The sequence below is a fragment of the Zootoca vivipara genome, chromosome 2, assembly GCF_965207765.1.
Source record: "Zootoca vivipara chromosome 2, rZooViv2.hap1.1, whole genome shotgun sequence".
Classification (NCBI taxonomy): domain Eukaryota; kingdom Metazoa; phylum Chordata; class Lepidosauria; order Squamata; family Lacertidae; genus Zootoca; species Zootoca vivipara.
In genome coordinates, this window is record NC_142584.1 from 80,142,976 (window position 1) to 80,167,524 (window position 24,549).

At 38.9% G+C, this 24,549-nt stretch overlaps 1 protein-coding gene across 12 annotated transcripts in view; it reads right to left on the bottom strand.

Annotated features, from left to right (window-relative positions):
• TASOR (transcription activation suppressor) overlaps positions 1–24,549 on the bottom strand; it is a 71,785-nt gene that overhangs the window by 37,903 nt on the left and 9,333 nt on the right. For all 12 annotated transcript variants that reach the window (XR_015948241.1, XR_015948242.1, XR_004692009.3 and 9 more), the window contains exons 3-15: positions 24,163–24,255; positions 23,072–23,144; positions 20,540–20,631; positions 19,835–19,993; positions 19,408–19,535; positions 16,060–16,091; positions 9,687–9,792; positions 9,331–9,431; positions 5,641–5,744; positions 5,224–5,296; positions 5,062–5,130; positions 3,499–4,149; positions 2,756–3,108 (exon numbers count right to left, since the gene is read on the bottom strand). Coding sequence is in view for 8 of the 12 variants with exons in the window: in XM_088662254.1 (XP_088518380.1) it covers positions 2,756–3,108; positions 3,499–4,149; positions 5,062–5,130; positions 5,224–5,296; positions 5,641–5,744; positions 9,331–9,431; positions 9,687–9,792; positions 16,060–16,091; positions 19,408–19,535; positions 19,835–19,993; positions 20,540–20,631; positions 23,072–23,144; positions 24,163–24,255 (2,034 nt within the window). In the remaining 4 variants the exon portion in view is untranslated. The remainder of the gene's footprint in view (positions 1–2,755; positions 3,109–3,498; positions 4,150–5,061; positions 5,131–5,223; positions 5,297–5,640; positions 5,745–9,330; positions 9,432–9,686; positions 9,793–16,059; positions 16,092–19,407; positions 19,536–19,834; positions 19,994–20,539; positions 20,632–23,071; positions 23,145–24,162; positions 24,256–24,549) is intronic.

The following is a 24,549-nucleotide window of genomic DNA, read 5'->3' on the forward strand; positions in this document are numbered from 1 at the left end:
GTTTACTCAGAAATCGCAGTATTTTTAACAGAAGCATTTGTCCCCAAAACAACTTGAGGAAAAGTCAACCCCTTGAAACCCAGTTTGGTTAATGGAAAATTCAGATTTCACACTAGTTAGAACAAATGTAACTCGTCTTTGTTATCAACCAATATAGATCTAAATTATATTACATGAAACAGTTGTGAACTTCCAGAATCCCTTTCTTCATTAAAGCAAAATACAACTTCTGAAATAAAGGGAAAAGGCAAAAAGGCAAAAGAGACCAGAAAGACTGAGTCTTGCCATTACTGAAAACAAAAAAGTAGCAAAATTGAGTAATAGATGCATACATTAAAGAAATGTAAACAAGCAAAACAAATAAATGCGCAGATAACATGGGTGAAGGCCCTTTAAAACTGGCCCATCAATAAGGTGTAATCAGTTACCATCTTTCTTTACTTAGAACCTGTAAATGGCTCATTGGGTTGGGTTACTGCTTGGTGGGCATTATTATTATTATTATTATTATTATTATTATTATTATTATTCCCCTATTGTTTAAAATTCTTTTTAACTGCTTAACTCGAATGTTTTAAATTTGAAGTTTTGTTAATTTTTAATTGAAGACTTGGGATGTACCTGGGAAGAAAGGAGCTGAGGAGAGCCAATCACAGTGGCTCAGGGTAGGGGGAGGTAAAGTGTAGGAGTTGAAGTTGATCGGGTAAGAAGCACACGGTATAGGCAGTTAGTGACTGTTGTGTGCCAGACCCCCCTTTTAATCTGGGTTAGTGCAGTTGTCCTATCAGCCAGCCCTTGGGTCCACGACTGCTGTTGCTGAATGCCAGGCAAACGCTGAGTAAGACCTCCCTCACTCAGTGGATTTCCAGGTGGCTCTGGAGGATTCCCAGATTATATGACTGGCGCTCCTGTCAAAGCACTGGCTGATCTCTGGAACAACTGAATGACTCAGATGTAGCAGTTGGTGTGCGTTGTCTTGCCTCAGAAATGGACTGGATGAGAGCAAACAAACTAAAACTCAATCCTGATAACTGAGGCACTGTTAGTGGGTGGTTCCTTAGACTGGATGTATGGGAGCTTGCCTGCTCTTGATGGGGTTATACTCCCTCTGAAGGAGTGGGTACATAGCTTAGGGGCACTTTTGGAGCCTTTGCTGCTATAGCCCTTCTGTAAGTCAACCTGTGTATGAAAGAGTAGGATGATTCCTTTCTAAGCTCTGCTTACGTATGAACCCACCCACCCCATACATAGGGACTCTCCTTCTCTTCCCTTTGCTGCCATAGCCAAACATCTCTGCCAAGAAGTCTATCTTCTTTCCCTTCCAGATTCCTAACCCAGTATGAAAAGTGCTATTAGCAGTAGCAATAGCAGAGTCTGATGACATTTCCCACCAGAATGGCGAAGGAAATTTTATTAACCTTGTCACTGAGATCAGATGCCCTTCTCCATAAAAAAAGAAGAGTGTGGGATAAATCCAGCCTCATTTAACCATGCTCAGTCTAATTAAAACATGAATGGGTTAAGACCATAGCTGTCCTACTAGGCTTAGGTAAGTCACACCTGCTCACTTTGGGAGGAAGGATAACCAAAACCCTTGTTGTCTCCTTTTCCACCACGGGAAACCGACCAGTAAGGTGGTCCAAGCTTAGACCGTGTGACTTTAGCAAGCCATCTTTGTGTTTCTATACAAATAATTTAGAAACATTTACCAATTCTGAAATTAAGTTTAACTGCCCGTCTTTTCTTGCTATTGTATGGGAAAGCACATGAAACTGACCTTTGAAGATTTTGTAAGTAAATCATTTTTAACTTACCAAACATGTGGTCTCTTTCAATTCTAAGGGAAGTGGGAAACTTTGGGAACAACTTAGAAAGGAATATATTAAATGTCTATTTCCACACTTTATTTTGCTGCATGTTTTGTGATTGTAAATCTCTGTTGGGGCTCAATCACCAAAGAGTGCTTGCTCCAAAACTGGATCTAGGCATCCAGGGAATTCTCATTTTACTATTTAACCAAATTGCTAAAATACCAACACATATCAGCAAAAGAGTCACTGGGAGCATACATCTAGAATATTACTTATGCAGAATAGGGACGTGGAAAGAACACACAGCATCTAGGGTGATAATTATTCTTCAGTCTCCAGTTAAAGCTGTTAGTCCTTTTCCACCTCAAAATATAAATTCAATGGACACAAATGCAGCTGTTCATTACAGCAGAACTTCTTCATGGCAAACTACCCTCAACCTTATACCATTCTTATTTCCTACCCCGCCCCCTGCCCCCACCACTACTATAATCCAAAACTGCATGAGTAAGTGAATTTAGCTTTGGTCTTGTTCAATCTACCCCTTTACTTTTCACTGTTTCAGAGTTGGGCAATTGTAACAGTCAAACTGGAGATACAGAAGCCACAAATACAAATGCTAAAAAGAACCCATATTTTATATACAGTCATACCTCATGATATGTCCGCTTCCTGTTGCGTCTTTTCAGGTTACGGACGTGCCGAACCCGCAAGTCCCAGAACGGGTTACTTCCGGGTTTGGTGCATCCGTAACCTGCGTGCATGTGCAGAAGTGCCACATTGTGTCATGCACGTGCACAGATGCAGTTCTTCATGTTGCGGCCTTTTCATGTTGCAAACAGGCCGCCGGAACGGATCCTGTTCGCAACATGAGGTACCACTGTACACCAAATGCATCTACTGAAATTTTAGAAGCAGTTTCTAATATTCTTAGAGATTCTTACTTTTAAATGTTGGGTATGATCAATGTCTACTTCACAAGCAGAAACAACAGAAGAATAAGGCAAGCATGATGCATTCACTTCCAACTTTGGGGTTTGAGGGTCCTTGACTTGAACATTTTCAACTTGTGAAGCATTAAGTAAGTTCTTGATCTGTGGTAGAATTGAGTTGTATTCAACCAGTTGCTCTGAATAGCTTTCTGCGGAATCTTGCTTCTTAGCCATTGCTGAAATCCGCTTTAGGAAATCATATACGTCATTACTGGGAGTATTAGCAACATTTTGCTGCCTCAAATCTGTATCATGTCCACCAAGGTTACGTATAACTGAAAGAAGCGATTCAGTTGCTCTGTCCCCTAGAAACCAAGGACGGGGAATTGGGGAAAACATGAAGTTATGCTAAAAGTTATTTGCCATCCTTTAGTTAGTTGACATAGCCAATACAAATAAATTAGTATTATTATTACAATTTAGAAAATTTATAAACCGCTTGCTCAATTCTATATAGAACAAGACTAAAATATGCAAAGCTATTAAAAAAGTATACATAAAACCATTAACAAAACATTAAAACAAATCTAATGAAATCATGTGTCTGGAGAGACCAGCTGAAACTAACAGTACAGTATAGTGAAGGTGCCTGCCTAATTTCAATATGCAGGCAGTTCCAGAGCACAGCCACAGCCGCAGCCACACTAAAAGAACAACTTTTTCATAGACCGAAAGTAGCTTATGAAAGCTCTTACCTTCATACTGACAAACGTTTTCTGAGGACTCACTAGTTTTCAGCTTTTGCTTCAGTCTGCTTTCATTTCTGTTGTCTTCTGTGTCAGAGTCTCTATCTACATTTTTCTTCCTACACTGAATTAAGTTAATCAACTCTTTAATACTTTCTTGATCATAATCCCCAGGGTCACCAGGTTTTCTCTTGGCAACTACAGTTTCACTTTTAGAACCATTTCTTTTCCTAGCTTTTCTCCTTCTGTAGTCAGATTCCTCCTCTGTGGCTTCATAATCTGAAATAGGACTAAACTGCTGAGGCTTCCGATTTCCATCCATAATTTTTTTTGCTTTAGAAACAGAAATCTGGTAGGTTTCAGAACCAAAAATGTAGTTGTGTAAGGCGCTTTCAATATTGGATTTGTTTTTTGGTGCAGGATATAGGTGCTTTTTCTCATCCAAGACTGTGCTATAATTATATAAAGTAAATTTAATGTTTCGCTTCAGATAATCATTTATATGCTTTTCCACCGCAGTATTTAAGTCAGCTTTAGGGTCTTTACGAGAATGAATAAAACCATAATGTAGCGACTGAATAAATCTTGTAAATTCCGGCATAACCACATGGGCTTCCTGCGTTAATAACGTATTTGCACTTTTCTGTTCATTTTTTAGAACTGTGTTTAAAATAAAAGCAGAAAGACAAATGCAAGATAGAAAAATCAGTCATTTAAGCAAGTAACACAACTATTAATACATATTTAACTTATATCTTGACTCCCTCCCCCCCCCCCCGAGTTTAAAATAGTATATACAGTTCTCCTGCACCACTTTATCTTCAAAACTTGAGATAGGTTACCGTATTTTTCCATGTATAAGACTAGGTTTTCCCCTTTAAAATAATGTATGAAATTTGGGGGCGTCTTATACACGGATAGATCTCTCCCCATTTTCTTAAATTGGGGTCCCCCAAAATAGGGGAAGTCTTATACATGGGGGTGTCTTATAGACGGAAAAATATGGTAAAAGGATCTGAACATTGTCCCCCAGGACCTAGTCATTAAACCACACTCACTTGGGGTTAAAAAGGAAATTCCAATTATATTATAAGACAGCAATTTGCATTAGCAGGGGACTATTAGAAACCCTTTTTCTTCCCATATTTGTATCTAATAATATCTTATGATTTTGAGTATAACTTTTATGAGCTGTCAACAGTTCTCTTCCTACAGCATTTCTAATGGCCAAGAGTGATGCAATTTGTAGTGAAGCAACATATTTAGAGCTACAGGTTCCCTGCCTCTGTGATTAAGCCAATGATGAGTATGTATCAACTCTAAATGATTCTAAACATATAAATTCCATACAAGCTTTCTGCAGCGCTTTTAATCATTATTTGTAATGTGTTGTATTGTTGTGGCAACCATATCCACCTTCCCAGCAATGAAAGCATCCTGCTCTTATCTAATGGACCATTCAAATTCCAGAAGCCACCTTCCTTCTCAGACAAGTTCCTCCAACTTTTTTATTGATATGCTATCAAACCTTTATTAGGCAATACATTGGTACATTATAGATTAAAAACTTACTTGAAGTCACAACCCCTCTAGGTTTCCGAAATAGAAACAATGCCTGCAGAATGTGAGGCTTTCGGCTGTCTGAATAAAGAGGGGGGGAAAGGCACACTATAATTAATGAAGCTATTAATTAAAACAAACAAATCTGAATTGTCAAAGAAACAAGTTGCATACCATATGGGGAAGCCATTTGATAAGAAGAAAGCAGCAAGAGATATCCCCTATCTACAAGTGGTTTTACAATAACCTGAAAAAAGAAGTTTACACAATTTACACAACATAAAAATGATACCCCTAATTCTAGATAATGCATATTAAATTTGGAACACCCACTCTTGCATCCATGTCCAGCTTGAAGGCCTCCCACAGGCATCTCATCAGCCACTGTGGGAAAAGGATGCTGAACTAGATGGGCCATTGGCCTGATCCAACAAGCTCTTCTTATATTCTTAAAGTGTGGAGCAAGATGGCAGGCACTGTCCTGCTCATGATGTATTTTCATAAAATATGAACTGACCAAATTATTCTCAGAACCTCTCTCAGTGGAATAACTATGCACATAGTAAAGTTATGAAAAGATGCTCTACTCACTAGTTTGTCTGTCTCTAGCTTTTGAAGTAAACCTTCCAAATTACTTCCTGATCTAGACTTTTCCACAACTTCATACAGACTGCAATACATTCCATTCCTGAACTCTGAAAAGGTAAAAAGAAGAACATCTATTAGTCTCTTCTGCCAAAGGGCCAAGCAAGCAAATATCTGTCTGTATGGGCTTGGATTTTAAGTAACACAAGCAGAAACTACTTGAAATTCAGATCCCCTCCTTCCTTTGCACTCCCCCAAATACCTCTCAATTGGTAAGGTGATCCTTCTGAACAGCATAGGACTGCTGTAGAATAAGCCAATTGCCCAAAGTTAAACAAAACTACATTGTAAGAACTCTGTATGTTTGCACAAAGCAGCCCTGCATGATTTGGGGGCAATTCCCTCCACACCACATTGTTTAGGAGGATCCCAGACTGCTCAGAGAGGGTTGGAGGGGATCATATGGGGGTGGGATGGGAAAGTCCTCTTGCATTATATCTTCCTTCTGCTTGAAATACATAGGATCAAAGCCATTATGTATTATTTAAACACACATGTCCATACTGGTTTTCCATTTTAAAATAGTTCACAAAAGTAGCAATGAGTAACAAAAACAACAGATAACTATAAGGTTTACTCCAAAAAAAAAGTTTTTTTCTCACGTACATTTAAAAAAATCAGTTAAAGTAGAGCATACAAATCCACAAACCACTAAAATTATTTGTTAGGAAAGAGTTTCACCTACAATCAAAATAAAAGAAATGTTGGTGTCATTCTCAAGCTGTTCAGAGATGGCAGTCCATATTCAATGCATCACTCACAAGAGGGCATTCCATAAACAAGAGGTCCTACTCCCAGTCACCATTACCCCATAGGTACCTAGAAGAGGGTCTCTGGATAGCAATATGAAGGCCTGGGGGGGGGGGGGAGCTAGAAAAAAAATGGGGCAGGGACACTTTCCCCCATCCCCCCCCAAAAAAACCTTTCTTTTCTTTTTGCCAAAAGAAACCCTGGAAACATTGGGGAAGTTTGGATGATGAAATATTTTCTTTTAGAATGATTGTTAAACACCTTATTTAAGTCTTCATATATTTACACTCCCAAAATGATTTCTAAAAGCTGTGTTAACTGGAAGATTTTTCTGTAGGACCATGTATAGTAGCAGATCTTCACAATTCGTACATATTGAGGGCAAGCGTGTCTTGTTGTACACTAAGTAAAACTCTCAGATAGAATAAGAAGATGCATTTCTGACTCCCACTGTTACAAGAGAAGGAAGAATAATTTGGTGCCTTATTTGCTTGTGGGCTTCCTCTTGTTGGCATAATTGGTAGATTTGTTTCTACCGTATGTTTTTGACTAAGCCTCAAAGGACTTAAGAGAAAGTACAATTTTTAGAAGTCCATAATAAATATGATGAAGTAGAAACAGCTCACAAAATGAGAGTAATTAAATTTCATGTAGTATTCATGGAAACTTTGTTTCTTCTCCACACACTTCTCTGCTTTTTTTTTATTACAGAAATGAGTGCTGTGTATCTGCTTCACACTGTGGAAGGCTGGAGAAGACATATTCACTGTTTTACTATAATGATGGTTTCTTCTGGTTTTACTCGTTTCTGCCTACTACTCAAAAACTGGCAAAATGACACAAGCAAGTTCCTTACACTTCATCTGTTTGTAACCCCATTTACACTTAAAAAGCAAATTCAGCTAATAATTGTCTGAATGAGCTGTACTTTTAATATATCAAACTATACTGAATGCAAACCAAGTTATACAAAGCACATTTTATGTTCCTAAAGTAACAATGACTTTTGATCTATGAAGGGCACTAAGAAAAGAGTTGGTGTTATATATGTTCAAGCCAGTGTACTCAAATCAACAGTCTGCCTGCTGTATTCTGAGCTATTTAAAATTTATGAACCATCTTCAAAGGCAGCACTACAAGCAACACACTGCAGTAATCTAACCTGGATGTTACAAAAGGGCTGGTAACTGCTTACAAGTAAAGGTTGGATCCAACAAAAAACAAAGCTGTGTACAAGTGTAACCTAATCAAAAGTGAGCAAGACACAGCTTTACACATCCGCTTAACCACCCACTAACAGTATATAACATCTTGTCTAGACTGAGTTTCAGTATTAGCCCTCATCTAATCCATTAGATTCGAGGCACCAATTCAGCACTTCCACTGTCTTGGTAGATTTTTATGCTGAGGAGAAACAAAACTGGGTGCCACGAGGATACTAATGGCAACTGGCTGCGAACAACCTCTGTCAGCAGATTCACAAAGACATTATTAAACAGCATGAAGGCCATCTCCACCATCATTATCCAAAATATATATGCCAGGAAGGAGCAGAACCAGCTCAAAATGGTGCCTCCCACCAACATTCCAGATGGACAATCCAAAAGCAGAATCCAGAAGCATACTGTGACTGATGGTACTGAAGGAGCAAAAACCAAGAAATCCAGAAGAACCAACAAGTCATACTCTACTGTAGCTGTCACTTTGGTACCAGGGTGACCAAAGCAGTTTCAATGACAAAACTGGTCCTGTATCCAGTTTCAAAGAGGTCTTAGATACTATGTTTCATCCAATAATCCCAAGATATTTGCTCCCAAAAGGGAGATTTGTGACCAGTCATAGTTATCTTGGGCTAAAGCAGATTCTCAAGGAGTGCCTGCGCAGCTGCATCCTCTAGGCAGATTTGACACAATGAGGCATGAATTATCTTCCGAACTGAGCCAATCATCCATCAGAAGTTATCAACTGCAACAGGCACTGGTTAAGCAGAAATGTGGTGGGCCTTATCCCATCAAAAACATTGGCAATATCTGCTTGGATGAATTTCAGGTATTGCAGTCGAAGATGCGGACAGACTTAGACTCTTAATTTCGTTACTTCTACAGCAGCTGTGGCATTCAACCCTCAAGATGGATCAGATGTGAATGATAGCTCAGTCGGTAGAGCATGGGGCTCTTAATGTCAGGGTTGTAGGTTCTAGCCCCACATTGGGCAAAAGATTCCTGCATTGCAAGGGGGTGGACTAGATGACCCTTGCGGTCTCTTCCAACCTACAATTGTATGATACTATGAATACCAGCCAAGTGATTAGTAAATGCAACAGTGAGCTGCCAAGGGTTCTCTGATCGTCCTGCAAGTCCATAGAGAGACTCAGTACTACAGTGGTACCTTGACTTACGAATTTAATCCGTTCCGAATGCACATTTGTAGGTCGGGAAATTCGTAAGTCGAAAAAAGCGGCTTTCCCCATAGGAATGCATTGGGGGGGAAATATTCGAAAATAATTTGTAAGCCGAGTAAACCGCATCTAAAAATTCGTAAGTCGAAAAAACTGCATCTAAAAACCGCCCACGGCTTTCATTCATAAGTCGAGTCGTTCGTAAGTCGAGGTACCACTGTACTTGAAATGGTTCTCTTGAACAACACTGTGTTGATGCAGTAGTGATGGAAATGTATTGCATCTTTGCCACCATCAATGCCACCAAGTGAGCTCTAAAATGAGCTCTAGCCTTTGTTCAGTTGGGTGTATTTGTCACTTGTTTTCTATCAATCTACTCTACTGCTTTATCACCCTAAGTTTACCAGTGACCTGAGCAATGAAAAGAATGCAGAAAGGCATCCATTAATAGATAAATAATGTTTTCCTTTAATTAGAAGAGACTTTACCTTCCCTTTCTCCTGAATATATTTCTTTCTGAAACACTCGTGGAAAGACATGCTTTAAGTGTTCAATGTTCATAACCAAGTCAACATCGAGCTTTTCAGGTCTAAAGATGAAAGAATAAAGAAATCTGAGTTTTTTTATCTCAGCAGCAATTGGTCACATTTTAGCCAAGGTTATAATTCTTACATCATTTTTTGAAGTAGTGTTGGAAGTGTGCATAGAAACACACTTTCTAGCAAAACAGAAAAGCTGGTCATATCATGCATAGAACTGAAGTGTTCCCAGTCCTTCAAGATCTGACATAATCTAGGCTAATAAATGAGGATTTCAGGTCCGTGTTTCAAAGTTTAATACTTACAGTTTGCAGGGAAGCAAAGGACGCATTTCTGATTTCAAAGCAGCATGGCATACAAGCGTCCCTCTGTTTAAAAGCTGCCCTTTCCATAAGGTGTAGGTTGCCTTATCTATGTGAAAAAAGAATAATGTACTTTGTAATACTTCTTATAAAAATGGTGCTTTGGAGATATGAGTTTAAATGGGATTCATTTATACCCACAAACTTCTATTAGAAGATGGCTTTGCAGACATGATCAGAGAAGTTAAATTTTCTTGAGTAAGTTTCTTTTTAGATGTGGCAGAAGGATTTTCAAGTGTCCCTTCTCCAAAGTAATGATATGAAAAGTTAAAAGTGCCATTGGTAACATGAAGAAATTGACAACTCAGCCTTGCATTTAATAACTCATCTGGTAACCATAGGCAACCTAGAATTTCATCCCAGCAAGTGAGTGGGCAGAAAGGAAGGGGAAGTGTTTCTATGCTTGCCACAGAGGAGAGAAAGCCCCTTTCTCTACGCTAGTACGGAAATTCAGGAAACTACCTGTCTACTGGCCTTCTACCAAACGGACTGGGATAGGAGGAACACAGTTGAGGGGCTTATACAGAAAGGCTTCCTTTCCTCTGTGGCTTATATAGAAACTCAGGACTTTGTGGACTTATTTACAAAGTTGGGAAAGTAGTGGACTTCAAGAAGAGAAATCACTATTTCTGCATGTGACAACTCCCAGTCTAATATGGAATTTTATAGGTTCCCCTGAAATACCACAGCAGATTCCAGAACTTATGAACATTATATAGTCAAATCACACTGCTTGGGTGTCAGTGGATGAAAATAATGAAGATGAGAAATGCTATTTACCATAAAGTTCCAATCCATTTAGATGAAAGTATACCCCATCAAAGAGTATCAGTTTGGCTCTACTCCCATATGCCAAACAGCAAGAAAAAGAAAGAAGATGACCCTAGCATCAGTAGCATGCAGCAAAGAGCATGGTGACTGAGAACTACCTAATTGCTTAAAAGGGTGGGGGGAGGAGATGTGAATAGTAAAGAGAACAGAATAAAGATTGATGACAAGGTCATCCTCTTTTCCTCGCTATCTAATCCAAGCTCATGTCATGGTATATGTAGGTTTAACTATTCTCCTTCCACTTAATGGAATGGCATCCAAGGTGCTTAAGAACAGTTGCTTTCCTGATTGGATTCTCTTTGTGGGAGAAGCCTAAGAGGATTTTCTTGAAGATGTCAACCTTCTTGCGCTTTGTAAAAATGTCCATCAATTGTCATGCTTGTCTTGCAAATGTCCACCAACATGTGCTGTCTTTCACTGCTGCTGCCGCAGTAGACTGGTAAAACCATGGTTTGGTTGACAGGACTGTTCCTCAGAATTCCCTTGCATGCCACAACTCACTTCCTGGTTCATTGTAACTGTAGCTTGCCACGACATCTGAATTGAGCAGTTCATATGCACCACAAATCAAAATTGTACACCATAGCTTAACCACTGTGACTCTTCTCAGATGTTTAGGATGCAGAATGAGCTTTATATGCTTCCCAGAGATGAACTTTCATCAGAGCTTCATGCACTAAATCACATACACAGCTGTCAAGGTACTTAGTTCTGAGGTATTTGGGTCTCCAGCTTAAATTTCTTTCTTTTTGGACTCCTGTTTATGAGTTGTTACTGACTGACAATGAGTCTCCCACTCAAAACAGACTGACAATCATTATGAAGAGAGCCTTTTTTGAACCTGCAGTGGTCTGTCCTCCAAAGAGATGCTGCTAGATCCAAACACTTCTGGGCTGTTCTGACCTTCAATGAGGTCCTAAAATGGAAGAACCCACTGGAGTGGAATGTTTTCAAGCTCCGGTCATCAGGTACAAAGGAGGAACACGTATTCTGCTTCAGTCATCTTCTTCATTCTTGCTCATTGCAAGGCATTTTGCTCTTCATCAATCCTGCTTCCACTGGAGGACCAAACAATTAGGACACTGAACGGAAAACAGACCTACATTTCAGGTCATAGTAAGCTCACTACACCATAAATGGACACCTATATTCTTCCTGACGGCATGCACTGCCAAGACTTAGGTGTCTAGCAACATGGGGTAGTATTCAACTACTGTCTTGTCAGTGCAAGGATTTCAACTTGTGCCCCTGTGCACATCCCACACACTCTCCAAATCTGCTTCAGAAGGTTGGGGGAACCCCTAGAACAGATTTTGGGAAAAGGCAGAAGGAACATTCCATTGCACAATACATCTTTGCACTGACAGAATAAGAGACTTAGTGCTTTGTTGGATTCCATCCATGGTTTCTCATGAGTTAGGTAGCAATGCTGCTTTGAGCACTCATGTTTTGAGCATCTTGCAACTCCTAGAAAGCCCAGAATACAGTGGTACCTCGGGTTAAGAACTTAATTCATTCTGGAGGTCCGTTCTTAGCCTGAAACTGTTCTTAACCTGAGGTACCACATTAGCTAATGGGGCCTACCGCTCCTGCCGCACGATTTCTGTTCTCATCCTGAAACAAAGTTCTTAACCCGAGGTACTATTTCTGGGTTAGCGGAGTCTGTAACCTGAAGTGTTTGTAACCTGAAGCATCTATAACCCGAGGTACCACTGTATATCACTTTGCCCATAGGATAAAAGACCTGGAAAACAATGAATGCTGAAAATGCTCTTAGTTCCCATATCAAGGTCAATTAAGAAACAAATCCTTTTGAATGGATGGCTCAGTAGTCAAGTGCTTAATAGGGGCCCTTTGACACCACCAAAGTACCGCCTGAAAGCAAAGGAACCCTAAAATACAGACCAAATGTAAACTGACACCTAGCTCTGTTTCCTCATTTTCATCAAATCCAGGTGAGGTGGATGCTTTCCTAAAGGAGCCACTGAGATTAGAGGTACATTCATCCAGAGGTACACTGGATGAATGGGAAAAAAGTACAGTGGTACCTCTACTTACGAATTTAATGCGTTCCGAAAAAAAAGTCAAAAAAAAATGTAAGTTGAATCCCATAGGAATGCATTGGGAGAAAAATTCGTAAGTCGAAGCAACCCTATCTAAAAATTTGTAAGTAGAAAAAATCCTATCTAAACCGCATCCAAGATGGCAGACGGAGCTCCATTCGTAAGTAGAAACATTCGTAAGTAGAGGTACCACTGTAAACCCAATCCAGGTAGAACACAATAAATACAAGTAGAGGACTCAGTGGATCAGTTAGCCTGAGAAACACTAATATTTGAAAAGGATCACATACTTAGGAGCAGATTTATAAGCTGTGAGTGTTCCTAGACCCATAACATTGCTCCTGGATTCTCAAGTTGAAGCTGTGGATAGAAGGAAATTCTAAGAACTTCAGCTGGTCCAGCTATGGCACTACAAGAAGCATGAATGCTTTGGAGAGCTCCAAAGTAAGCTACAGCTACAATCTCTATTATGGACTGATGAAGAAGACTGGAAATGTAGCTGGTAGAGAATACTACTCAACAGGTATGTGCAGGTAAGAACATACAGGTAAGAATACATTACACCAAGCCTAGACACATCTGCATTGCTTACACTTTGCTTCCAAGCTTAATTTTAGGTCCCAGATTTTTCATTTAAAGCCCTATACAAATCTAGGTCCCAGGGATCTCAGGGACTATTTTCCACTCAAGCTCCCCAGAGCCTTAAAATCTACCCAAATGGCCCTGCTACAGTTTCCTTCCTTTAGATAGACAAGATTGTCATCTACCAGGAGCAGGGTCTGGCAATTGCCCAGGAGTTGTGGGATGTATGTATATGCTCTTTCCTTATTTTCGTTCATAGACAGGTAGAGACACTATTATGTCAGGCATTCTGAGATTAGTAGAGACTTCTTACCATTTTAAATGTTTTATTCAATTGTTGTATTATTTGTTTTTATTTGTATTTTCATATTATTGTGAACTGCCTGTTTAAGCTACAGCAAAAACTAAGTGCACTCCTTACTCAATAGAGAAAATCCACTCCAAAGATCCACTCCTTTAGGAGTAAGGTAATCATTTACTATGTTAAGAATCTGCTAATATTTTTTTGGGGGGGGGGGAGGTAGGGAAAGGTCATTAAACTGGAAGCTCTCACAATACCACAATCATGTGATGCATGTTAAAATTCCAGCAAGTGACCAACACTTTAAATTAAAAGCATATTAGCTAATGTGCCACTGAGGGTTAAGGGCTAAGCTATAAGTAGTGACTGGAAAATATTATTCCTAGAAGGTAATCAATAGGACAAGTGCAGAATTTGGGAGCTGAACTGCAGCACATGAGATTATTCTTGGTTGGGCTGTGTAAGATCCAAAAGCTGCTTAGGCAGCCTCACTACAAAGCATGGAGTCTTAAAAGAACAGAAGGAGGGTGCCTTTTGGAGGAACTCCAGTTCTCCAGAAACTAGAATCCACTAGTAGATAAAAGCTGGAGGAGGCAAGCTACTTTGAGCATTTCATATTTCATGAAATAACAGAAATATAAAGTACAGCTACCCTTGAGGGCAGACCAGCCTGATATACCAGGTCTCTTCTTGTCTATAAGGAATTAATTTAAAGCAATAATCAGGAATCTCAGACCCAATTCCATTTCAGCAAGATGTATAGAATACTGTTGCAGAACACCTCTATAAAGGTATAGCTGAAGATATCACCTATAAAAGCACATGTGGAATAGTTGATATGATCTACTTTCTTGATCTACTATCTGCAGTCATTAGTATACGGATACAACTACTATACAATCTAATGGAGTAATGTTTGATGCCTCATAGTTCAATGATTATTCACTCTGAACCAAATCAGAACCAAGATGTCTTCAGTATTCTCATCAAATTCCATTAACACAAGAGCCCAGTTGGCACATCACTTTAAACCATTGCTAAAAAGAATACTATAGTTCAATGTGAATGCAAATTTTCACTCTGCTCATCCCCCACACTACTGGGAAAGAAGCAAGTGTCTGGTGTATTGAACGCTCAAACCCAGGCTTTTGATTTCTCTTCAAATGGCAATATGCACTATCATGCTGTGTATTCACAACGAATTGTGTTTTGGTTTCATGTGACATATGACCAATTCAAAGGTAGAAAATGCTGTGGTAAGAAAATTTTTATTCTATTTACTTCATAAGAATTACACACCTCAAATAGGCAACCCCCCAAAAAAAAGAGACTTCTACCAAGCTGGTGGAGGCAGGATGGAACACTTCCTTCTCTGCTCACCATGCATTTGTAGAGGAAGAGACTGCTAACACAAAAATCCAACTGGTCAACAGAAGAGAAATGGAACAATCTAGCTCTCAGAATGGAATTCCTGGTTACCTAAGACTATCAGGTAAGTTGTTAAATACAAGGCTGAATTAGGTAGAAGTTATTGATACTAAAAGGAAGACAGTACTGTAGTTCATTTCATGAAGGCACTGTTTTGATTTTTAGTTTTCCATTACCCTAACAATACTCTATTTCAGACTTCTACTCAACATTTTCTTGTTGCACCATTTCTAACCTTATATTAGGAAAAACTCACAATGATAACATTTTACATATTATTTACATATCTAAACACAGATGAGTTATGCAAATAAGCAAATACATGCAGATGAATCTGCATAATAAAAAATTCTTTCAGTAGCATCTTAAAGACCAACTAAGTTTTTATTGAGCCACATTGAGCCGCATGAAATGGAAGTCCATCAACCTCACAAAATAAAAACTTAGTTGGTCTTTAATGTGCTACTGAAGGAATTTTTTTTATTTTGTTTCGACTCAGACCAACACGGCTACCTACCTGTAACTAGAATCTGCATAAGTTATTCTAATTTATTTAGCAAATAATTTCATTTTTTTCAAAGCTAGCCATGTAACAGCCATGTTTGTACATAACCACAAAGTCAGGTTTCTGGCTTATTGTGATGCATAGCGTTAGTAAGACATATTCTGCTGCACACTACCCAACTGCTGCTGCTTCACTTCTCCCCTGATGCAAGCAAGATACAAGCCAGGAAGCTTTGATTCCCCACTACATGCAAACAAGGTATTGTGATGTGTTGCTCCTTATCAAGACACAGGAACAAGTAAAACTTCATTGTTGTGGCTTGCTAGGGGGCATCGCACCAGGATCCCTGGTTGAGACTTAAGAGGAAGACGGGGCTTTCTGGCTTATTTATTCCATTTATTCCAAGAGAGAAGCTAAGCGGGATCAATTGATACTCTTATACTGCTTGTTCACACTAAACTACTATAAAGCCAGCAACCTTAATGCTCGAGGTGTTACTTGTGGTCAACCCATGTGCTTTGAATTAGTCTCAAAGCACCACATCTTCTAGCACATCTAAGGACTTACATAAATCAAGACAGTTCTATTTAATAATTGAATTCTTACCAGTGCTTTTATCCACATTAGAAATCTTTGTTCTACAAGCAAAATACACAGAGTTAAAATCAAAAAGCAGAAGTAGTGCTTCCCCTCACATGTAGTTTCCATCTCTATGTTCTTGAACATAGAACAGCCATGGACCAAATACTTCTTTATCTAAATTTATTCTCTCTCTGACTTTTAAAGCTAAGTGATCTTGGAGAAGGCATAAATGTACACAATTTACATATCTGTTGCAGAATATAGGATTCTTGACAATGCGATGTTACCCAGCTTGGACACAAAAGTCTCAGTTCCCCAGAACCACAAAGCCACCATAGGGCAGAAATGCCCTGAAAGGATCCCGTGAGACCTTTTACCTGATACTACCAGCCTCCAGAAGATAACACATCAATACACCAGCAGTTTCAAAATATTAGATTGGTTCCTAGTAGCCTGATCTTGATTAAAAGAAAGTTACACCACAAATTGATCCAAGCTCCCAACAGAAAACATGCTTCAGGTATTTTCAGGTCCTCTGGCAAGTGTGGCAAGCAACAAGCCTTCCTACCAACTTCTAAGCTGTAGAGGTGCTTCAAAGTACAACTGCTGGTATGATCCCCTCCACAAGTACAAAGTTGGGAGGAAAGTGGGGAGCAATTGGCTGCTACGTGGCCAAGGCATCTGGAAAATATTGATCAGGGCCAAACCAGCAAATAACCCCTTTCCTGCTTCAGGGCAGTACGGGCTTCCTGGCTGCTGCTTCTTGGCATCACTTTGAGCTCGTCTGCTTGACAATGACTGAAGCCAGCACACTTCCCACTGTCCTCTTACAGACATAGTAGGTGGGGAAGACTTCTACACCTGGGTCACTTTGCAGAGCATCAGATGATGTTGCAACGCTCTCTGCCTTTCGAACAGGTAACAGGGTGATTTCTTTGCTTTTGTCACAATTCATAAGCCACACTGCAACTTGTATTCCATTTGTAACCTCATCTAGAGTGCTACATTCTCATCACAACACAATTTTTAAAATAGCCAGTCACCTGGTTCCTATCGCAAGTAGCTACTCAAATCAAAGCTGTTTAATAGTTCCTTAATATCGCCAATTGCTTCTGACATTGAAGCCTTCTAACCATTTATCAGAACTACCGTACAGCAAAGGGAACAAACCCTAATATATGGAAACTGTGGAAAACATCAATTAAGAATATGTAGAGTCCACTGGACTCAGGCTGAAATCCAGGGCCTTGGCCAAATCTGCCCAGCATTAAACAGTAATTTATAAAATTGTGGTCTCTCTCATAGGGATGTTGGCAAAACATGCTAAACAATTTACAGTTTGAATCACAGACTTAGGTACTGCAGCTCACATAACCTGCAGGTTTCTAAGCCACCAGGTTCTCAAAAAACCTTCCAGAGGATACCAAGATTGGGATTGTCAGCCACCTGAAAAACTACAGTACATGGCTACTCAGCTTTGCTTCACTTGGAGCAACAGTTGATAAACCAATTCAAACCAAAGGTCACGTTGACCAATGTCCAATTGTGGCAAGGCTACCTGGAAAGAGCCTATTATTGTACCTGTACCTCGCACTTTGTGCCTTATTCCAGAAACTAACTCTCTGTGCTTCATAATTGTGCCTTGGTTAAGAAATCATAATGTTGTGCCTTTCACCGCGCCTTGAAGCTGGATTAGCAGAAAAACATATACGGTATATTAAGCTGCATTTGCAGACTGCAAGGGAAGACATCCATCATGTCATAATGTCTCAGAGTCACAAGATGTATTGCAAGAACAAGGTATCTAAGTTGGGTGCTTTCCACACAGGATGTCTGGAAACAAGGGTGTTTTGCTTGGCCTGCCAAAAGTGGGCCTTTAATTTTGCTTGCTAATGCCATATTAAATGCCTAATACAGTAAATGGGGTAAAGTTCACAGGGACACCCAAGCCATTGCAGAAAAGCAGAAGTAATATTTACAAGGACAAAGGAAGGGTGATGTCCCAGCTTATTGGCTTATTGCAATATATGAATATGTAATATCCAAAGCTATCTGGAAAAGAGTATATAAACTCTGGTGAGAACTGCAGTTCTCAAGGAGTCACAAATAGCTTTAGACTGCTTAGTGTTCTAGAAGCTTAGGTTCTATATTTTGTCCACTCTCTGGTCTGCTACACTTTATGAAAATAACTTTTCAAGGAGTATTTTAACTTGCTGGAATCTTGATTTGTTTTGCTTAACCCAACACACATTATTATTTACTTTCTTCCTTAAAAAGAAATGTCTTCCATTATTTTTGCAGGAAAAGCTGTGATCTCACCACTGTTAAGTGGGGACAAAATCTGCACCTCCATGGCACAATGTTCATTGGCATCTAAGCCAAGTCATCTCAGTAATAATAAACTGCAGTCCCATTATACTTCCTCACAGAAGTGAATGAGATGCACGGACTTGCTGGTGGCAGAGCAATTGTGAAGGAGTCCCTTGGGCTATTCTGTTGCCAGAGACATACAGAATTCAATACTATGAAGCAGCATTCCAGTGCTTAAAGCCAAGCATGACCAAGAGGCGTACTAACACGTGAAATTGTCTAGGAACTTTATTTTACCCGTAACAAACACTACGTGAAATAAGCAAGCAAGTAGTATTCTTATGTAACAGATTAGACACCAAGGCCAATATCTGAACCTAGGCATGTGCATGTGCCACACTAGAAATCTCAAAAGGAACAAGATTGCTGCAGCCTCGTGTTACATGTAATATACTCAAATGATTACTGAAATGCAAATTATTTGAACCCCATTTACCAAAAAAAGCAAATTCACTTACAAATTGAAATCTGATGATCAAACTGTTAAAAATGAAATATTTTGTCTACGGAATAGACATTATGGATGAAAGGATGTTGAAAATATAGGCCAGACCAATCACAAGCTAACATCCCATCGTATCTGCAAGAGACCAGCTCTGATTTCTCCTCTCCCTGCCTTGTTTCTACTCAGGCTGGTCACTGTAAGAACTACGGTAATAGGTAACTTTTAGAACTGGTGCCTGACTTGGCTTGTCTTTCTCTTCCCTTTTATCCTTTTCCTTTTGTGTCATGTACTTTAGGTTGTAAGCCTGAGAACAAGGACTATTTTACTATCAAGCTCTTTACAGCTGACAAGCAGAATAAAAATACTACACATTTTTTTTTAAAAAAAACCCATTTCTACAGCTTGAGTAAGACACTACCATTTCCAATTCATCAAAAGCTGCAACCATGTATCAAGACCAGCAAGTAGTAGCAAACCGAAAATGTTAACACTTTTAAGAATTAAAGCCTTTCACATTAGATACTACTTTTTAAATAAATGTGTGAAAACCCTCTTACCTTGCTTGTGACAAATACTTTGGTACCTTTTCATCACTGTAAGAAAATGATACAGCAGCAAATGGACACACGTGCCTTGGTCTTGGTCTTGGTCTGATCTCATCAAAGTAGTATTCATAGAAATAATACTGGAAACAAATTCAAAAGAAACTCAAATTTGCATATTACTAATGATAAGAGATGCTTGTTGAATTTATTTTATAGTAGATTTCACCATGAACAAATATATTAAATATATAGTTGTGATTAAAACTCAACTTGCAAGACAAATCTCTACAAAACAAATTTAAAATGTTAGGCAGCATTCAACCTGTAACAGCCTGTATACTGGAAAGTATTATACTGGAGTTGTTTCATAAGAACTACAAACCTGACAGCAAGCACATATTTGTATGCAGCTATATTCATTTAACTGTTATTTCCTTACCTGTGTGCGCTCATATGCTCTGTAAGATAGGAGGGCATGGATATTGTCTGCAGTCTTTAAAACATGGCAATCATGCTTTGGTGTAGGGTCTAATCCACTTTTAACAGCTGATTCCATTGATTTCACTGGAAGGTTACCGTGTACTGCCTTCGTTCTTCCCTAAAAGAGTCAGAAAAAACCCATCAGGAAAGTGCCAAGTATAATGCACACTGCAAACCTAAGAAGTCATACCATTTTATATGCAATGAACTCACATAAATTAGCCAAATATTTATTGTTCACTCACTAGCTACTCTAAATGTTGGTAGTCTTTTGAAAAATCTGCAATTGCCATTAGCTCCATCAACAAACCAGACACTCTTTTAACTTCTGAAAATGACTTTTGCAACTGTTAGCAAATTTTAAAAATTTAAATACTGCAACATAAGAAGTGACTCTGATAGATACAGAAAAATGCTCTATTTGAAGTGATTCATGTCAGGAAATTGCTGTATTAAGAAACATACTATTACATTTTATTTATTTCATAAGATTTTTTTCACTTGCCCATACCATAAGATCCCAGAGCAGGATACAGAAATAGCAAATACAAACATAAGCACAAATAAAATGATTACAATTATAAAATACATCCTTGGGAATAATTTTTTTAAAAGGGCATACGTTAATGAACTGTGAGTGAATTGAAAAACAGCTTAAACTTACTTTTATTACTTTAAAAATAATAATATCGCCCACTGCGTTGGCCTCCAGAGGATTAGCTTGCAATAAATCAGCATACCTAGAAAGATATACACCTGGAGAATGTGGAAAGAACAAATGCCAAAGTAAGGTTCAACATTTATGAAGTTTCCTAGTAAACCCTATTACCATAAAATGTATTTTCCAGATCTTATTTTAACTCCCATTAAACTACTGAAGGGACACGGGTGGCGCTGTGGGTTAAACCACAGAGCCTAGGTTTTGCCGATCAGAACGTCAGCAGTTCGAATCCCCGCTATGGGGTGAGCTCCCGTTGCTCGGTCCCAGCTCCTGCCAACCTAGCAGTTCGAAAGCATGTCAAAGTGCAAGTAGATAAATAGGTACCGCTCCAGCGGGAAGGTAAACTGTGTTTCTGTGTGCTGCTCTGGTTTTGCCAGATGTGGCTTAGTCATGCTGGCCACATGACCCGGAAAAACTGTCTGCGGACAAACGCCGGCTCCCTCAGCCTATAGAGCGAGATGAGCGCTGCAACCCCAGAGTCGTCCGTGACTGGACCTAATGGTCCACAGCTTCATTGATAAACAGTATATTTGCTTAATTAAGCATTTATATGAATTTGTCCTCAGGGATGCGGGTGGCGCTGTGGTCTAAACCACAAAGCCTAGAGCTTGCCGATCAGAAGGTCGGCAGTTCGAATCCGCATGACGGGGTGAGCTCCCGTTGTTCAGTCCCAGCTCCTGTCAACCTAATGGTCTGTGACTGGACCTAATGGTCAGGGGTCCCTTTACCTTTAAACTACTGAAACGATTTCTATCTGAAAGGACAAAACTAATGCACATCAAACAGAAGTGCAAATATTTAACCACCTCTGATGATAAAACCAAATCTTGAGTTATGAAAAGTTTTTTTTCTTTTGAAAAGTTATTTTCATAACCTTTATAACCTTAAAAATGATTGAGAATTTTGTGTGGTCTATTGTTACAGCAAACATAAGGATAACCACACAGAGCTCAATAAAATGATGAGGATTTCAGAAAAATTACACCAGCACTCAAAAGATTTTATAAATGCTTAAAAAATTATAAATGCACTTGTAGCCTAGTGTTTTTTTACAATCCATAGCTGTAAAAGAAAAAAATTAATGAAACAAAGTTGTAAATCTTTAAAATTAAAATAATATTGCTTATTATAGGGGTTTTTTTAAGGTGCAGACTTGTTTTAATTTAGGTATATTTGAATTAGAAGTTACGAAAATTGGCTATCAGGAATAAAAGAAAAGAATTTACAATCAGTAGAACATTAAATCCTGACATATAAGGAAATAGGACCTAGCAAGAAAAATATTGCAAAAAATAAAAAATTGAGTATTATATACAAATATGAGTTAAATTGTTTAAAAATAATTATTCATTTCAGAAATATTAAAAATATTACCGGTATATATTTTAAAATATGAGTACATCAAATTAGAATTAAATTATTTTAAAAATAATTATTCATTTCAGAAATATTAAAAACATTAGACATTTTAAAATGGTCGTTTCATTATTATTTTTCTATTACAGCTATAGATTGTAGGAAAGTTCCCCACAATGTCCAAAAAACGTTACAAGGAATAAAAAAAAACCCATAAATTTCATTCTTTGTCAAGAAAGAGCATGTCTTTGCAATAATTTTCAACATCTTTTGAGTGTTGGTGTATTTTTAACTGAAATCCTCGTCGTATTATTGAGCTCTATGTAAAATTTCAAAGAGATCTGATCATTGGTTATAGAGGGGGGAAACAAAAGGTACACAAGGGTATCTTGTGCTGAGGGTCTTAAGAAGGATAGACAACGCAGATATAGCGAAACTCTGAAGTGCTATAAAATTAAAACCATTTGAGATAGAGGAGAAAATTTTAAGGGTGTTTCTTTCAACCATAAGGGAAAGGTGTACACCAATTTCCATCAAAATCTGAGATAGTGGGTGACAAAACCCTTGTTTTGTGTGTTGATTTGATGTGGCATGAGATATTGGCTTGGATCTAGAGTTCCCAAGTGCAAATCTCTGCATATGGGCTGTCCCCACTCATCAAAGCAGGAAACTATTTTTGCCCATTCCTTCAGTCCACTGTACTTCCTGAAGGGCTGGAGAACACTCAAAAAGAGTGTGAGAGAGTGCAGGGGACCACAACTTCCAGCATAGTTGTTGGGAGTTGAAGCTGGATTTTACATACTAGTTAGAAATTATGGGTGGATTCAACATAGAGCCAAGTAGGGTAAGTGTGTGAAGATTGAGGTTTGCTTGAATCAAAACTTTCCCCTCTTCTCCTCATGCACCCCTTCACCCTGTTCAAGGGATTCTCCTCATACTCAAAAACAGATTTAGAGGGTACAAAGAGCATGTGGGATGAAAGTTTTGTTGCACAGGTAGACCTTATTCCTTGTAAACAACTTACAGTAGTTGAATCCTGACCCATGAATCAACACTCATCTGAATATCTCTACTATTCTTTAAGGCATAAATGCCACGGAAATGAAAAATGCTATTTACCTAGGGAAGAGTTGCCAAGAATTGTTATCTTTGAATGGCCCACCTGCAAGCCATTTTCACATATGTTTTGCACCTAAAAATAAGCATTTAGTTAGCAATATTAGAGCACAGACTTGGCAATAAATATCAACACTTCAATTAACAATCATTATACACCTTTAGGCACCAGGCAAAAATGTTCCTCTTTAACCATGCCTTTGGTTGACTGACATACAATGGCCTTTTAAAATGTGTTGGGGAAGGAGGATTATTGGGTCATTTTTGTTTTTATTATTTTTGTTTTTAATCTTGTGATTTTATCTTGTGAACTGCCCAAAAACCTGCAGGTATAGGGTGGTATACCAATTTAATAAATAATAGCAATAACAATTATTTCACACTCTCTATATGTAAACACATACACACAGAAATGCATACGCATCACTTTACTTGGAAGGACTTTATCATTCAATCTTTTCACCAAATATCATACTATCATCTTTTGCTCTAAAGTATTAATCTGAACTATCCATATTCCACCCTCTCTAAAAATGTAATTTCCACTGCGTAACCATCATTTAATTCATAGCCAAGCACAGCTTTCAAATACTCCGGTTTAGTCAACTATTTCTAGTAGCACATTTTCCTACTATGAAGTAAACCTAAAATAAACTTCTACCATACTGTTCAATTGGTTGTACAGTCAATTGTTGGAAGACAATCAGGAGTATGACTTCTCAAGGGTAATCAATCTAGGACCTAGATCTAGGCAGTCCATTATGTGCATTTCACAATTCAACAGAAGCATAATAGTGGCAGCTGGAAGATTTCCCCCACAAAATATGGGTTGTATCCAATTAAGTCTCCCTGTCAGACTATGGAATTTTCCCTTGTTTTCTTCCCACTGCACACAGCCTCAGCCCTGTTCTGAGGATTCTCCAAACCCTCCAAAACATATCCTTGCCAGGAGACAGGGCATGTACAGGGGGAGAAAAGAATAGAAGTTCCATTGAGTAAGCAGACATCCTTGCATTATTAGGAAAGTTGCAAACTCTGTCTCCTTCAGCATCATTATGCTTCAATAGTTATTTAAAAGAAATAAAAATTCTTACCATCTCACGGTCAACCTTTAGAAATGCAAATGTTTCCTCTAGCTCTTTTTCTGATCGGCCATCTTGTTTCAATTCTCTTCGTTTCTCTATGAACTTTCAAAAGACAAAATTCTAATAGCAACAGAAGCTAGCATACATTATAATTTAATGACCTTGTATGATCTAGGACAGGGGTCCCCAGACTTACCGTGCGGCGGGCCGGTGCCCGCCGCGCCGACCGCGCGGTGGGCCGGAGGGCAGGGGAGTGCGCGCGCAGCGGGCCGGAGGGCGGGGGAGTGCACGCCCGTGCGCATGCGCACACGCACACGGGCGGGGAAAAAATCGCCGAAAATCGCTTGTGCGCATGCGTATGGGCCTCCCCCGACCCGGAAGTGCACCAGAAATGAC